Source organism: Netta rufina (genome assembly GCF_964035555.1).
Source record: "Netta rufina genome assembly, chromosome: 17".
NCBI lineage: Eukaryota > Metazoa > Chordata > Aves > Anseriformes > Anatidae > Netta > Netta rufina.
In genome coordinates, this window is record NC_140141.1 from 14,370,868 (window position 1) to 14,388,857 (window position 17,990).

Genomic DNA, 17,990 nt, shown 5'->3' on the forward strand with positions numbered 1-17,990 from the left:
AGGAGCAGTTTGTCTCATCCTCCCCTGTGCTGCGGAGCAGTCAGTAGGCAGGACTACGAATAGCTGTTGGCCCAGAGGACACATAACGAGCCGTGCTGGGCTTGGTTGCTGCAGATTTATCAGCGGAGCTGCCACGGTTTGACCAGGGCGACCACCCCATCTGCTCCTTTCTCCCGTCCTGCCCTTTCTGGCTCGTGCTGCAGCTCCCACGGAGGCTGGAGAGGAGGGAGGACAACTCCGGGTGCCCCTGCCCTGGCCTCAGCGACCTGGCTCCTCTGCTGAAGGACAGGAGCCAGGCTCAGGTCTCTGCTTGCACCCCTGCCTTGGTTCCCAGGTGGCCTCTAATCAGATTGAGCCACCTGGGGGAGAAGTTGACCACATGCTTTGCAGCACCTCTGGCTGCGGGACCTCGGGGGCAGTGCAGCGGTGTTGGACACCCCCTTGGCCATGCTGGGGGCTGCGGGGGGAGATTTCCTTGTCATTGGGTCGGGGTGGAAAGGATGCGAGATGTCTTCTGGTGTGAAAGTGTCACTGTGCTTTGTCAGGGGGAGATGGGGGGTGATGTTCGCCGCGTGGGAGGCGGGCAGAAACACGCAGCCAAACCAGTGGCAATAAAACGAGCACTGCCCTCAAGGAGGCTTTCCTGAGCTCTTTCCTTTTGCCATTGTATGAACAAGGAGGGTCTGAGGAGGGGATGGCAGCTGCTGCTGTATGGTAGCAAACATTTCTGATCTGTAAGCTGGGTGTAACTATTTCCTGGCCGGGTTGGTTTTCTGGTAGCAGCTGCCTGGGTTCAGTGGTCGGTGCTGAGCTGCAGCGTGCCACCTGCTTGGCACCGGAGTAATTGAGATGCAGCACACCTAGAATGACCTGGGCTTAATGCTAAGAAAAAATATTTATTTTTAAAAAAATGAAGACAGTGTAGATGAAACCAGTCACAGCAAATGATCGTTAATCACATTTGTTCTTGAACAATAAATTACGATTTGGACCATCGTGCCCTTTTGGGAGGGGCTGCCGTGGCTGTGTGCACTTGGAAGACATGGTCACGCAACGCTTCCTGGCCCCTGACCCTCACCACTGCAATTTTCAGCACAAGGAACCCGCTCTGGGGCTGCTGTGAAGAAGTTTGGGTCTGTGGTGGGTGTTTAGTACCTGGACATTGGCTGGAGAGGCTTTCTGCCTCGGGCCAGCCACGTGCACGACACCTGGAAGCTCCATTAACAAACAGGAACAGACAAAAACACGAGATATAAATATTATTCATGGTCACAGAGGTATAAGTAGACTAAATGCTACATTTCAACTTACAGTTCTCTCTCTTTTTTTTTTTTTTTTTTTTAACTGTTTCATGAATTATTATTTTTTTTGCAGTGTGTGTTACCAAGTATCCAGCAGGGCTTGTAAATCTAAAAATCTAAATTAGAATCAATTTTACTTGGATTCATCAGAACAGGAAGACAATTCTGAATTGGTATGGAACAGTTACAATATTTGGTCTCTGATTTTTTTTAAAAAAATGTGAGTTTCACAGTATCAAAAGTGCTTATTTAAAAGAAATGTAGTGTAACAAACAGCGATTAAAATTTATGCATTTCTGAATATGAATAATTTAGTTGATGTAAAACAGGTTACTGCAGCATTTTAAAAAATTGAACAGTGCTCAGTTTACATAATTTCTTTTCATAACAATAAATATAAATAAATTTACAAATAGTAATACTGCCTAGCACGAGAATAGACGGAAACACAACACACAGTACTACAAAGAAATCTAGTTTTTTTAAAAAATCCTAAAAATAGGCATAATTCCTAAAAACTTCAAAGTCCAAAACTTCAGTGATCAGTTTCATAATTCAGTAGTACCAATTCCTTCATGGGTAAGGACTTTGTTTTTAACCCTAGATATAACAGTTGTCTGCTATAGATTTGCTTTTTCTTTTTTTTTTTTTTTTTGCTCCTTTTTGCTATCTCATAACAATAAATTAGCAATAGTCATGTCAAAATAGTGTTAGAGGTGCAAGTGTCTCCAGAGACTGTATGTGAGCTTTGTTCGATGGCAACAGTCTTTTGGCAATTGAAGAAAAAAGATGAACGTGGTATGAGATCAACTCTTCTGGACTTCACCGTGGTGCTGAGCAGCCCGTTGGCTTGCGCTGGCTGCTGTGTGTGTGACAACATCAACGTCCAGGTCACCGTGCCAGGTAAATGCATTTTCCTTCACTGGGCTCGTCTTTAGCTCAGCTGCATTCTAGTAAAAGTTCCTCCTGATTGATGTTTTCCAAGTCCTTAAGAGCTCTCCAGTCCTGCAGCACGACCGTCCATGCCCCTTCCTTGCTCCTGGCATGGGTGAAAGAAGCTCCACAACCACCAGCTCGAGTTATTTTGGCATCACACGCTGCGTCCCAGTAAATAGCCAACACCTTCCACGTGTCTGTAGGAGGAGCTGTTTTATTGCTTTCGGGTCGGGTTTTAAGGGGTGGGAGAAACTGGCCCCCGAGTTAGAGGTCCGTGGAATGGTGCAAAACTTAGAGCAGAGCGATGGGCTTGTTGCCTTGGGGGTTCATGTACTGAGCTGCCGCCGCCACGTTGTCCAGGGCCGTGTAGGTGGTGTAAAGGCCCGTGACCTGCAAGTCTGAGAAGGAGTGGTCGCTGCCGCTGGACGCAGGGGTGAGGCCGGGAGTGCCTAGGTCACAGTCTGAGAGGTGCAGCGGGGAGTTGCTGAAGGCACCCAGGGTGTCAAGGCTGAAGCTGTCGTCTTTCATTTCCTCCCATATGTTACCTGTAAGAGATTAAATTCCAGTCACAGCAACACACCCACCCTGCCCAGGAACTGAGGAGGGGGCCAGTCTTTAACTAAAGAGTTTTATGTGCTGCTTAGAAACAGCACAGCTTGCAGACGGTGCCAGCTGTAGTGCAAAGGCACTGAGAGGCTCTTCCAGCAGCAGGCTGGACCTTTCTGGGCAGCATTTATCTACCACGTGCTAACCAGAAACTTAGGGACTGTGCTAAGCATCTCTATAAACCAAAGTTGTTCTCCTTTTACAAATGGACAAAACCACAGCACAGGTAAAGCTGTGATTTCCCAGGGGCAGAGAGATGGGGTGTCCCAGGTCGTTAGCCTGGCACGCCTGCTTACATCTACCGCAGTGCACAAGTTTTTATCTCAGTTAATCCCACCCCAGTGCAGCTGGCTGAAGCCCCGCTTCTGTATTTAGCAACTCCATAACTGTACAAATCCTGCCCTCTGCTCCCCCACATTCCCTCTCCTGTACCTTGTAAAGCAAAATCCATAATGCTTGGGTCCAGGGCGTCCACCTCCGTGTTCATGTCCGCGCTCACGGTCAGGAAGTCGGGAGGTGGGCGGCCCAGGGGGTGGTGGGGAAGGGGGCTGGGGCTCATGTCAGGCAGAGCGTGGAGAGGAGGCGTTTGGGCAGGTGCCGGCGAGTCCGGGGCGATGCGAGCCTGGGTCTGGATCTGGTGATGCAGGGGGATGGACTGCAGCGAGAGCGTCATGATGGGCTGGGGCTGCAGCTGGGAGATGGAGATCCGGCCCTGGGCTGCTGCCAGGTGGGTCAGGGTGGAGACCTCGGCCTCTGCCTGTTTGCCGGGCCGCCTGCAGTTCTCCGGTCTGTCAGTGATCAGCTTGTCCAGCTCCTCTGCGCGTGCAGTACCCGTTCCCAAGGAAGAAAAGAGTGAGTTTAACCCCGTTGTTCAAGCAGGGCCCTGTCAAAGCATTTCGCTTGTGAGCACAGCCACAGACTTTTGCCATGAAGCTGAGAAGGCAAACAGTGTAATTGTGTGAGAAGCAGCACAGAAGGCAATCTTTGTGCAAAGGGTAAAGAAATGCCATCTACTTCCCTACCCTTAACCCTTACCCTAGTCGAATTCCATGGTAACCCCTAACAGAGCTGAAGAAATGATCACATGAGACTTACACAGAGCAACCAAGCTGCTGCTGATGGCAGCTGACCTGCAGCTGCAGAACTCAGCATCCTCAGGAGGTCTCCTGCTTCCAGGGACACTGAACTCTTTGGTTTTAGGTAAGATTCATCTGACAGCCTCCTGACTGTTTCAGTGGCACTTTTGTTTTTAAGCAAAGGAGAATGCTACTCATCATTGATTGCATATTACAGAGTTTACAGCAGAAACCTCCAGTTGATTTTGCCAGTATTGAGCTCCTGAAAGCTTCAAAAACTTGTCTTTATAAGTAAGAACGAGAAGGTTTTACTAAAGAGTTTTGCAGAGTAACACTTAAAACCTGCCACTATAAATACTGACGCTGGAGGCAGCATAACTCCTTAGAAGGTCTTGGATGTGCTGGATAGGTTAGCACGGGGGGGAAAAGATAACCTCAGACCTGGGGACTGATTTATGCTGAGTACCTCCAGCCATGACCGTCAGTTTGGTCGCCTCCAGCTGCAGCAGCGCTGTCCTGCCACGCAGCCTCGGGCCAGCAGCAGTGACTTGACTCAGTGCAGAGCACAGGGGGGGCCTCAGCTGTGCAGGTTTGAGGAGGAGGCTGTTGCAAGGCTGGAGTTCTGTGCCAGCCAGCTCTGTGCCACAGAACTAATTCCTTAAGACGCACGTATTCCTGGACAAACAGACATTTTTAACCCTCGCCTCTCATATAAGTAATTGAAGTGTACTATAATCGCTACCTGGGTTAGCCATGCTCCTGTGAATGGCAGCTAAGTCCTTCCGCTTCCACTTCTGCATCTCCTCTTCCATCTTGTCAATCTTGGCAGGGTTGAGAGCCCACAGGCACCCTTTGCGAGAGGTGCCGCTCATCTTGTTCTCCACCTTCTCAAAGCACTTATTGAGGGACAGGTTGTGGCGCACAGAATTCTTCCAGCCATCAGGGGCTGTCTGAAAGATGCAGGAAGGTGTTAGAGAACTAAGTTGTGAACAATATTTGTGATGTTCTACCCCCACCTTGCAGGTGTACGCATACCTTGAAGTAGGGGAAGTGCTCCTTCATGAAGCTGTAGATCTCGCTGACGGGGAGACTGCCTGTTTTGCTGTTCTTCAGCGCCATTGCAATCAAGCAACTGGAGGAGAGAGAAACACTTAACAGCAGGCTGCATACACGTAGCCATCCCATCACACCTGCTCCTGGTCTAGCAACCTCAGACACCTGGCTGGTCATGGGATTCCCGTGGTGCTCTGCTTCCCCAGCACCTATAGCCAGGGAGTTTTCAGAAGTCACCCTGTGATCCTGCAGATTTTACTCCTCTGTGCTATTTTTCTACCCTTATGCTGATTGTCCAGCTGCTCATTTGTTCCTGCCACCCGCCAGGGGCAGTTTCCACAGAACTCGAGTGGATGATGGGAATTTTGTTCCCTTCAAAAGGAATCAAATATTTTCATGCTGTCGTGCTTACAGTATTTAAAAACACCTCAATGAACACTGTGAGCAACGTGTTGTGCTGTTACCACTCACCTATATGAATAGATGGGCTTGGGGTAATGTTTCGGATGCAGTTCCTGGGCAGAGTGAGGAGCCAGGCGTGGCTGAGAATAATGTGTCTGGGTCCCATAGGGCGGGTTGTAGATTGCTGCTGGGTTGCACTACATGCAGAAGGAAAAGAAGGAAAATGTCAGGTGCAGAATGTCCATGGGTATGTAGGCTTAGGGATTTTCTTTCTCTTTTGATAGAGTTCTAGAGATGATCTTGGAAGGTACTTTGAGACACAGATCACAAGGAAATAACAGTACCTGTGGTGTGTTCTGGGCCATAGCAAACACTTGCTGTGAATGAGGAGGAGGGAAGAGTTGTTGCTGTGTCTGTAAACCAGGAGATGGCTGCCCACCTACAGGGTACTGGCTCATCTGCTGAGATGAAGACAACAGACATGTCAGTCTTGAAATTACCAACATCTTTTCCTAAGAAGTGTTGCAAGGGTTGCTCTTACATTTGCTCCATGTGTTGAAATAGAATTCAAACCCAGGATTCCCTGTGGCAGGCTGGCCTGGACATGAATCATTGCTCCAGGTGCTCCTGAGGAGTGCATATTGCTTGCCACAGGACCTATTTTGGAGAAAGCAAACGCAATAACTGTTCACATGAAAGTACACGTCAGAAAAGAGAGCTGACATTTATTTTTAATAGATGCAGTTATCACAGCTAAGCTCTGGAGTGGATAATCACACCTCCCTATAGCTTTCCATCCCCAAAGAACCCTGAACATTTCACAAATTGCAAAGATGACTTCAGCTGCTTCTAAAACTTGTTATGCAGGGAATGAAAGATGACAGCTGTTTAACAGTCCACAGCGGTGCTACAGACACAGTATCTTACTAAAGAAAAAAAAAAGAAAAAAACACAAATTCAGCACTATTTGTACTTCAGATATATTTCTGCTCTAAAGGAAGCAGGATGATACACTGAGCTCTCTCAGCAGAATGCCTCAGGGAGCAAGTGTGTTTACCTACAGAAAGTTCACACCGAAAAGAAAGGCGTTCAGTGAACATATGCTGTAAGTCTGTATGAAGCAAACAGGTATGGGGTAAATAAGATGCTCTTAATTTTATCAATGTTGAAACAAACAAGAAAGATTAATTACCTAATTTCACAGCTGTTGAAAACCTCTGAAATGCAAGTCTTAAATACCTTGGCCTGAGTTCACACAAGGCAACAGCAGCTACACTGAGCAGAACAGTCAATCGGACCCTGAGATCGCTGTTGTGACTGCTAGGACTCTGCCTCTTCAAATGAAAGAAATATATCAACGGTATCCTCATTATCAGAAGACAACAGCCTCCAGTCTTCTGGCAGGAAGTGAAACGTAATGTACCTAAAACAAATCTACTCATAGGAGAGTTGGCGTGTGTGGAGGAAAGCAAGAGGGGCAGGAGGCCGTGACATTTCAAGAGCGGTTGTTTAACCTCCTGACAGTTTACCTGTCTGTTGTAGCAATGCATTCTGAGCGCCAAGGCTAAAATCCATTCTTCCACTGGCCATCTGTTGTAAACGAGGAACATCAACAGATGTCAGCCACGACAAGGACTGCAAGTCACTGGGGAGGTCATCTTCGCTCAGCTGGGAGGGGTCAGAAGCTAAGAGCCTGTAAAACAGCGTGAAAGGTTAGAACAGAGCAGAGATGCTGCTAGTCTGTCCCTGGTAAGACAGGAGATGTCTGGGATGCCTGAGCTCATGAAGGTCAGCAGGGAAATCACATCAGGCTGGGATTCTGCTTGCAGAGTTCAGATGCGACCTTTTGTTTCACAGCTAGCTGGTCACCAATGTCCTTAGCCCATAATCATGTGTTGCTTTGTACAACATGAAATGTTTTAGTTAAGAAACCTTCTCTTGCAGTATTTGGAGGGGAAGGAAGCATGAGAACCTGGAAGAGAAACTGCCTGGAAACAAAACCAAAGCTGATTCATTGTTTTCACATTTGTCAGAAGTTTGCACTTGTGTGGCCTTGATGGAGAAGAAACCTGTCAGGATTTTTAACCTGGCAAATTCACATGAGCCTTGAAATCCAGTGAGCAGCCAATCTTGGAAGAAGTTTCTGTGCTGAGATCTTCCAGAACCTGCTGCTGGCTTTAATACCTGGAGAGAGCTTTTCCCAGCCTCTGTACTCATTGGCGGGGACAGATAGGAAGAGATCTGCTGCATAAACAAAATTACAGAATGAGCTGTTGATCTCTTCCATTTGGGCATGTGAAGTTATTGATACATTACAAGGAACCATGAGGCATGTGAACCAATTCTTTTAGGCAGTTTTTACATACTAAATGATCTGAATGAAGAGCTACAGAGTGAATAAACAAGACCATCCAGTCTGTCTTTAGCTGACAAAACTGAGGCAGAGCTGTGACAGACTGCTTTTGGTTTAAAGCTCTGCTCTGACACATTCTGCGTGCTCCTTAACACCTGCCTTCGTTTTGCTTCTGATGGCATGTGTTGTACAAAACTGAAATAATGGGAGACATTCATAGCACTCACAAGCTTCTGTGTGGTCAAAACTCCAATTAAAGTCAACAAAAAGTATCACGAATGAAAGGATAAATTGTTTTACTTCTGTTAAACTTTGTCTCAGCAGTCACGGCAATCTTGAGGAGTGCAGCAGCACTTAGGACATATCATTAGAGACCCAGGGCAAACCCAGCAGGATTCCTGTCCAAGAAGACACCTTTCTCATCCAGAAGAACAGTTTGGTCGGATGTAGTTGGTTTTGCTTTTGAAACAAAGCCTTTAAAGAGCTCTCTCGTAGAAGTGTTAAAGCCAGCTGCATGGCACTAACGCGTGTTCGCTGCCAAATACTGATGCAGAAGCCTTAAATAAATCTGGTCTCTTGCTGGAGCATCTCTTAGGTTTTACATGGTTCCAAAGCAGCTTAACAGAGGGAGCCAGAGCCGTAGTGCCTGGCTGCCCAGGAGCTTTCAGCTCCTCTATTCAGGATTTCCAGAAACACGCATCAAACTTCCCCAAACTATTATCTAGTAGATCTTTGAAGCAGAATTTAATGTATTTGTTTGTAAAAAGACTGTGAAAAGAAAAAGCAAAAGAAAAGACACTCATGAGCAGGAGCCAAAAGCCCAAATCCTGGCCAAAACATCTCCGAACCTCTCTCCCAGCCTACCCTGGCTTCTTTCTCTTACTGTAGTTATAGTGCAATAATTAGCATTGCCATGGTTACCCCTGTTCAGTTATTTTGTGAGGCCTGGGACTTAAATACATAAAAAGAATGTCAGGTGACCGCTCTGCTGGCCCAGACATTGGCTGGATCGGAAGAAAACAAGGGCATTAAATGATTTGAAAACTGGGCAGGCTCATGTCGTTTGCAACAGTTGGCCCCCTTCATTGTAAGCCGATAACCCATTGTGGAGCAACGACTGTTGCCCAGTGGCACGTGGCCTCGATTGTTTTTTTGGGATTCTTGCTTAATTGTTTTTTCCCCCCACCCCCTTCCCTCCTCCCTTTTACCAACCCCACATTAATCTGGCCGGATGACAGCCGCCACGCAGCGCGCACACACCGCCATCTGGCACCCTGCTCCCCGCAGCCCGGGCAGCGAGCGCCGGGGTCAGCTGGGCGGCGCGGGTCAGCACCCACCGCACACGCCGCCTGTCAGCCCGGGGATCAGCCCTGCACGGGCTCCGCAGCAGCAGCAGCCGTCGTCTCTTCGGGGAGAAGAGGTGTCCCCACCTTGTTCTCGCAGGTCTTGCAGCGGGGGCTCCGCACGCAGCTCCTGCGGGGCACTGGGCGCCGTCCCACTTCGGGCAGCATCGCTCCCTTGGCCATGCTGTGTCCCATCCCATCCCTGCTCTGCCATGACCAGTGCGGACCAGGTGATAACAAGGACAGTAGCTGAATTTTTAGGTCTATATCAGTCACCAAACTCCTTTTTAAGCACATACCAAGATGCAATAGCATCCAGTAATAAGGCAAAGTGCACAAGCCAGCTCTTTTTCCAAAACAACGATATTTTCTTCCCTTCCCCACACTAGTGCAGCACAGCTCTTTGAAATCACTCTTACAGTCCTTTTACAGTCACCCCTGCTGCTCACGCACACAGAATAACTGCCAGAACAACTGTCTTCATTGATCATGGGACTAAAAGTAAATTTAATCAGACTAAAATAAATATTTCACATTTAAGGACTATTCTTCTGGTTGTCCTCACAATGAATGCTGAAATTTCATACACCTTAACGAAGGTGAGGCTGCTTACAGCACACCCACTGCTGCCCAGCAGAGGTGTTTAAATGCCCAGCTAAAAGCAGCTTATCTCAGTATGCAAGCTCAGTGTGTGTCCAGCTTTCAGGGAGAAACACTGAGCTAACTGTCTCTGGAAGGAGAGTTGTGCACAGTAATACCTAACATTTTAATCTCTTGGGGTTCAAACTGTCCGACCTGCAAAATGGGCTGTGCCAGGCCAGCTACAGATGGATAAATGCGGGCTGTGATTTCCTGTACCCTGATTCTGTTCCCCTCTGCCACCCCTTTCATCTCGCATTTGAGGGTAAACTTCAGGAGTCAGAGATCGTGTCTTTAGATGGGTGTTCACAGCCCTGGCACAATGGGGCACTGTAGTAAAAGCAGCCATTTCCTTTCAAGGCATGTAAATGAGATAAATAGTGATACGCTGTAATTAATGCACACTGCCCAGAGTGTCCCCAGCTGCACATTCCCCAGGGCTGCCTGCTACACACGCCGAGCTGTGCAGAAAGGCTCCCTCCATGCCAAACATGTTGCAAACCCAGTGTTAGTTTTTAAAGGTGTGGTGAAATTAGCAACTCCTTTTTTACCCCTCTCCTTGCAAATCTCTGCAGGAAAACCCTCCAGTTTCATTGTGTTTCTATTCTAGAAAGGCCACCACATCCGTAAGACTCCACACGATGGTGAGGAGTCATGCTGCAGTACGTGATGCTGCAGTGCTCAGTGCTAACATTTGTCTTTGCTGTCTGCTCTACCACACGTTGCCCCAAATATTTACCTGCTCAGGAAAATAGCCTTTGGCCAGCAGCCAGCCCACAGAAAGTTTACTTGAAACAGGAAAAGTGGCCGTTAAAATGAGTCCCCTTTCCAGACCTCCTTATGCTGAGCTCCAGAGTTTCCTGCCAGGAATCACTGAGGAATTGGAGTCCTGCACTGGATGCACACCTGACCAAGCTCACAAGAGGCTGTCAGCAGTGCAAAACCACTTGTTACACGTACCTAAGCTCAATTTCTTCCCCTCACATACACGTGTGCTGCTGGCACATCTGCTGTTTTGAATGGTTAACGTGGCACCGGCAGGAGACACCAACAGAGCACCTAGCTACAGGGAAAGATTCATTCCTGGCACCACCTTGCAGAAGCCTGCAGCATGAGAAAAGAATTTGGCTGTGTATTTGTACACCTGACCTTAGCATCTTTCCTCGTGTTGAGCTGTTCTAACGCAGCTGGACCTAATGAGCTGGATGTAACGTGGTGGTCACTGCAGCCTGCTGTCAGCATGAGCTCCCTGCTTCCACGCTCACAGGCTCTGTTGTGCAAGGAACTCGGCGCTGGAGAGCACAGGAACCTTCAGCACTATTACAGAAAGTCTGCCAAACATCTGCTGAGACTAAAGAAAAGCTTGGCAGTGACCAGCACACCCTAAAATATTTCGTCTCCAGGTGGTTCAGCCACTAACGGGGCATTCCAGCTTGTGAAGCTACACGCTGCTGTGTGCCCTCAACCTCCCACACTTCAGGGGGCTCTGCCTGCTTGGAGCACGCCCCTAAAAGATGCCAAGCACTCAAACTGGTTGATGTTGTAGGGTGAATCTAGTGCTACGGGCTCTCTCAAAAGGATTAGAGCATGGTGGCAACTCATCATTGCCTCTGTTCTAAACAAACTGAGACCAAACATCATGGTTGCACTTGGCATGTTCAGCTTCAAGCACAGTTTCAGGACACCTCTCACTCAATAGACAATTTTTGTTACCATTGCTAGCACTTCTGAGCTTTTTGCTTATCAAAGCAATCAGGGTGATAGGTCCTTAATTAGCTGTTTGCAACAGTTCACCCAGTGAGCGACAACTGAGCTGGAGAAGTCCTCAGAAAACCCATTCTGGAAGCAGTTATGAGAAACTGTTTGCTTTTGTCTGGGGTTACGCAAGGTCCTTAGAACAAGCACAATTTCCCTTATGTAAAACAACACAAGGAAAATATTTATGTTTGTGACTCCTCAGCTGTCTCCATGGTGAGAAATACTCTCTTTTATTAAAGGAGTCAACTTCCCTGTCTCCTTCTGCTCCTCATCCCATCTGTCCTGCTCTTTCCCTCCACACACTCCTCCTCGCACTCTCCCCCTCTGCAGGTGTTTCCCTGCAAGAGGTTCTGTTTTCCAGGCTCCACAACCATCTGCCTCCTTCCTCCCCGTTCCTGCACCAGCTCCTCACCTGCTATCTAGCCTGCCTTTCTCCTCCCTGCCTTCAAGTTCTTCTAGCAATTTCTGGATTTGCTGGAAACAAGAACAGAAATTAGGCAGCTTTCAGGGGACAGCCAGAACATCCCTCCTCAGCTACAACTCAGGAAACTTTGGATTAGATGAACCAAAGCTAGCAAGGAAAAAGCAAATAACACAATTACCCCGTCAGGTGTTGCTGTTCTCCTTGCCTTACACCATGGTGCAGAAGAGAAGACGATTCTCCAAAAACCTCCCACAAAGACACTTATGCTCTAACAGATCCAGCTATACATGCTCTTGGAGACTTTTATACATCTCAGCTTGGGGTTTCCCAACACCCCGTTACATCATTTCGGTCTGGGATGAAGGGAAACTGAATTACGAGTGACCTGCACGATTTGCTTAAGCCTAAGAGGAAGTTAGCAGCAATGTCAGCACCGAACTCCCAGGCGCTCACTCCTTGCTCTGCTTTGCCCACACAATCATCCCTTCTTCCCATAGAGTGAGATTTGCCAAATGCTGCCTGTATCTTCATCTACAATCTGTTTTGTTTAAATAAAATTAAATAAAAAGTCACCCAGCAACTCTGCTTTCTGTGCAGGGGAGGTTTTTGTCAATGGGTAAAATAAGAGCGATGTGCCCTGAGCACGGGAGCTTCCTCAGAGGAATGCTGAAAAGATACAGATTCCTTTTCTGCTTCCTTGTCTTGAGCTGGAGGTCAAGCACCTTTTGTGAGGTAACGCAGGAGCTTGGTTCTGGTTTCACTGGAAACAGAAGCCACAGAAGCCCACGGGATAGTGCCTGGATACAAACCAGTCCCTCCTACCTCTGGCAGTAACTACAAGACAATCTGAGGAGCAAGGGCCACTATTTTTTATTAATACTGATTAGCACATTTCAGGAACTGCATAGGAAACAGTTGAGCTAATCCACTTAAATCAATCCACAGCGGCCCGAGTTTGACTGATTCCTAGGAGGTTTCTCACATTTTTTTTTTTAAAGAATGAAGCAACTCCTGTGATGAAATTCCTCCGACACATCGAGTCATTATCTCACTCCCTGTCAGACACACATGGTGTCAAGGGAATGGACACTGACATTTTCTTCAGGAACAATTATGGTGTCGTTAGTTATGCATTTGTAACCTTTTGTCTGCAGAAATTTACTTCTTGCAAACTCCCAGCCTCCATCTACCCACAGGATTGACTGGCAGACATCCCAAACTGTAGCTCTCTCTCCCTAGTTCAAACCCAGATATGAGACTACCACTTAGGAGAGCTGAAAGGTACCTGGCATCACATAAAAACTGTCCCCCTTTTCCACCCCTGCATGCAGTCACATCTGGAACATACGAAACACAAAGGTTATGTGTATAGAATTAATTTATACACATGATAATTCAGGGTTTATGGGATTTGCTGCCAGTCTTAAGTAATTGCTGGATCAATAGCAGGAGAAAGTGACACCGTGACTGTTTGGGACAAGAACTGAAGAGCAGCTTAACCAAGAAAACACTTTACCTTTTAAACATGACTTGATGATAAACTGTTGTAGTATAAAGTGATTATTACAGCAAAAAATAATCATCAGAGTGCCTAATCAGCTAAATATAGAGCAATTTATTTAAGAACCAAAGGGATGATTAAAGTGGGATGAAGGGAGATACAGTCCACTAACACGCTAAGTGCTTTATGGTAGAGTAACTGCTGATGACCAACCAAAAGGATTGCTACTCAGAACTTGATTCCAGTTTAACGTGAATAGAAAATGCATTACAAGGCCTTCAAGATACTACATAAGGCTTCTGTCAGTTGGAAGTATATCATAATACACAGCTAAGATACAATGAAAGAATAAAACCACTGTCCTTACGCAAAATGCTGAGCTGCTGGAGTTCAAGTCCACTTTAGCCAAGCCAAAAGTAAACTGTTGTAAATCTGTTACTCTAACCTCATCTGCCTCACTGGGGCTTCTCATGCTAAAGACCTTCATAGTAAATCTGATTCTGCACTTGCATTCATTGCCATAGATCTTCTACTTCTCTTGCACCAATTAAACTAGACTGCATGAAGACAAACTGCAAATTTCAGGGAAAAAAAAAAATACTGCAAGAAGACCACAACACTCATGAACTGAATCTCAAGGACCAGCTCCAAACCCACTGAAGACCATGGGAGCTCTCCACTGCTTTGGTAGCTTTGAGTTGGCTCCTGTAACACACACAGCTTTGTGCTGAGATAACCACAAGTGCACTATTGCACTTGCACCCTGCTTATTGCTTTGATGTTGATATCAAAATATTTACACTAAAACATAATATTAGTTTTTTAATTGTAATTAACAAAGTGTTAGTAAAGTGTTTAAAAACTCCAAGTGTTATTATTCTCTGCCTTTATTCCCTGAAAAGTAACATGAAATCATTAGAAACCTTTGTCACCACTACAATTATGAAAACAGTGACAGAAGCAGTATTTTCTTTGGGAAAATCTGCTAGTATCAAGTTTTGCTTTGCACTGATAGCCAGGCAGTGAAAGCTCCATAACAACATAGGACCTGGAGAAGCTATGATGGCCCTTAATCATTCCTATAGAGTGTGATGTTTTATATCCCACAGCTGACTCTGCAGAACAGATATTTGTCTAAAATCGTTTTATTATGGTGCAAATAGTGCTTGGACTTTGCATAGAGCAGTCCTGAGGATTAGGCTGCTATCTGCTACCTCAAATTTACTGTAAATGCTTTAGGTCCAGAGAATTCTAATGTCTGCTAAAATCATTTTTTTCCTACTTTTTTTAAAACAAGCAAACCCATAGTTTCAGGCTCTATGCATAAATACAAGAAAACGTGTTGGCATTTACTGATTTGATCCCCTGCCCACATGCACACGCGCTCTCTCCCTTTTCAGTGTTTCTTCCTGCAGCCTCCCAGGAAAGCCTGGTCTCCTCTGAGTCCAACTGCCCAATTGAAAGATTCCAAGTGAGACAGAAGAGTATTCTCAGCACAGCCCCAGCCTCCCACTCACTAATTGGAGGCCATTCCCATTTTGCGGAGCCTTGATGCTCCCCCATGGAGCACTCAGGACTGTGGGTTCCAGTCTTGGACTGTGGTGACAGCAGGAGAGTAAACAGAGCTGATAGAATTTGACAGGTCTATTCTTTTCTTAAAATCATTCAGTCTAAAAGATTTTCTTTTACATAATCCAAAGTGTTTTCTCATGAAGTAGGACAAATACTGCTCTGCATTTATGGTGCAGTTCAGATTTTATGCATTTTTATCAGAATTTGCCACTATTAAACGAGGTCAAATAATTCATTTTAGAACTGCAGTAAAGAAATCACAAATGGGTGGAAAACGTTAGAGAACTCTGATCGCTGAGTTCAAAATGCTTAACAGAGAATTAACAGTAGTTTTAAAAAGCAGCTGACCCCGATAAAAGGAGAAACTCTTACAGTTCCTTTGCTGGCAGTAAAATAAATTCAACCTTTCTCAGTAAAAAAAAGTGTTTTTGTTTTTCTGCAGCTATGAGTTAAAGAATAGCTCTCTCCATACTCAGGGTCTTTGTTAAGGTGGTGAGTTCTTCAGGGCACCAGTACAGACTTACACGTAAGTACCCAGAAGCCTCTCTCATACACACCCGTCATTAAATACAGAATAATTTCTTTACAAATATTTACATAGCCAGCAAAATGCCTATAGCAAACAGCGTTTTCATAAACAGCAAAACAGAGTTCCACAAACCTTTTTTTTCCACAGTGGCGTCAGAGAGAATTACAAGTCACTTGTTGAGCTGCAAGAGGCTGCAGAGCAGTGTTTGCATTTTGAATAGAAAGAGGCTGTTAGAAGAATACCTGCGGCTGACCCCTCTAACACACAGAAATGTGTGACAACACCCTCAGGCTGGGAGGAAGGGGATAGTCCGTCACTCCTTATTTTAAAACAATAAAAAGGGTTTTGTTTTGTTTTTAACTGTGAGAACCAGATCACGTTCTGCTGTTACGTATTTCTTGGAACTCGGCATCATGTGACAAGATGTAACCTAACTTAACCCAGCACGCTGTAATTCGTGCAGAACTGTCCTGTGACTTCTAACAACAGTTTTACATGATAAATGTATCAGTATTGGCATAGGCAAATTATCAGAGGCTGCTGACAAAACCAGATTTGTTCCCACTGATAGTAGCTGAACTCTGGCATAAGTCAGCTCTTTGAAGTACTACATAAGTACTTGTTTTAATGAAAAACTCCTCCATGTGATGTAGTCATTCAATGACTACTTCATAATAATGCAAAATGCAATCTGAAAGGGAACTTTTACATAATTAAAGAAGAATATCCTTGTCTGGCAAAGCCCTTAGAGTAGAGAGAGCTTACTAGAAGGTCAGCCCGAGGCTCTGAAGGTGTATTTATCAAAAATGGCTTAGCACCAAAACACTTTAAACAGGAATACTTGCAATAAGTAACGCGTTATAAGCGGTCACCACCTTAGAAAGCCAATTTGGCGCAGAGAAGTAACACAGCTAGCTTTTTTTGGACAGCAGGATTTCTAGATATTACATTTTGGTACGGAAATCATGAAAACTGTTAAAGAACCCTCAGCCAGCAGGCTCTGGCAGTGCAGTGCGTGCCGCCGGGTGGGTGAGACCTCACCTGTACTCCTGCGAAGGGTGGAGGCTCTGCCCTGCGTTCCTAACGCCTCCTGACATGATGCACGGGAGATCGCTCTCTATCATCTCCTTCGCAAAAGACAAGAAGAAAACAGAAGGGGAAGGAAGCATTCACACGGTGGGGTAGCTATCCAGCACTTCAGCACCGGAGTTTGGGGGGGTAAATCAACAAAATCCCCACTCAGGCACCTGGGCTGGAGGGGAACGGAGTCTAAGGAGCCCCCCCACCGTCACCCACCGGTCGTTATTTGGGGCTTTGAGGGGCTTTGAGGGAGGGGGGGACCCCCCTCAGCCCCTGTGGGGCTTTCGGTGCCGCTTCAGCTCCGGGACCAGCCAAAAAGGTGCCCTTTTTTGGGGAGGTTTCGAGCCTTTCACGGCGCTGCCTCAGCCCCCCGGGGTGTGTGTGTGGGGGGGGCACACACCGACAGGCCCCGCAGAGCTCGGCCGCCCCCCACCGCCCCCACAAACCTGGCGGCCCTCGGCGGGGTGTCCCTCTGGCGACCCTCGAGGAGGAGGAGGAGGAAGAGGAGGAGGAAGAAGAAGAAGGATGGGGGGGCTCGGAATCCGCTGATTGCCCTCAGCGGGGGCTCAGCCCGGCGCTTCGGGGCCCTCCGTGAGGGGAGGGGAGAGGTTGGAGGTGCAGCCCTCAGTGAGGCGAAGCCCCCCCACCCCCGGAGGAGGAGGAGGAGGAGGAGGAGGAAGGCTCAGGGGCTGGGGCTGCGGGGAGCGAGGAAGGCGGCGGGCGGCGGGGCCGGGGCTGGCTCCAGCCCGTTTTTAAATTTCCCTCTCAGGAGCTGTCCAGCCTGGAGCATGCGCGGCCGGGGCCGCCCGCAGGGTCAGGGCCGGGGCAGGGCAGGCGGAGCGCGGCGTATAATTAACCCCCCCCCCCCCCCTCTCCTCCCTTCTCTTTTTCTCCACAGACCTGGCTGTGATTAACGCTAAACGAGCCGAGTTACGTAAATAAAGTAATTAATTAAAAAGAAAAAAACGACTTCTCGCAACTTTCTGGGGGCGTTTAGTAGTGTGGGGGGGACACACACCCACCGAGCCACCTCAGCGCCTTCAAAGAGGCGGGTGTGGGGGTGAGACCCCCTGAGGGGGAGCTGCTGGGGACCCCCCCCAGCCTCCTCCGGTCCCGTTTCGGTGAGGAGGCAGCGCCCTGGGCTCTCCTCTCCTTCTCCTCCTCCTCTCCTCCTCTATTCTCCCCGCTCTGCCCGCCGCCGGGCCCGCCGCTCCTCAGCCCGGCCTCCACCCCCCGGCCGGCCGCGGGAAGGTGCCCGCGAGCGGCGGCCCCGAGCCCTCCGTCAGGCGGGCCCGGCGGCGGGCACACCGCGGGGAGGCGCCGGGGCTCTGAGGAGAAAGGCCCGGAGGGGTGAAGGGTGGCCGGGGTCGGGCACAAAGCAGGGCGAGGGGGCTCCGGAGGGGCGCCTAAAGAAGCG

General features: G+C 47.7%; 1 protein-coding gene across 1 annotated transcript; it reads right to left on the reverse strand.

Annotated features, from left to right (window-relative positions):
- Window positions 1-2,477: 2,477 nt before the first annotated feature.
- Window positions 2,478-16,617, reverse strand: FOXN4 (forkhead box N4; the record flags this gene model as incomplete). The annotated part of the gene is made up of 9 exons (XM_084297020.1): window positions 2,478-2,782; window positions 3,276-3,659; window positions 4,662-4,869; window positions 4,955-5,051; window positions 5,444-5,571; window positions 5,719-5,832; window positions 5,916-6,031; window positions 6,904-7,067; window positions 16,535-16,617. 9 exons carry the CDS (start codon window positions 16,615-16,617, stop codon window positions 2,529-2,531), a joined length of 1,548 nt encoding a protein of 515 aa, XP_084153146.1. The 3' UTR covers window positions 2,478-2,528.
- Window positions 16,618-17,990: the final 1,373 nt, after the last annotated feature.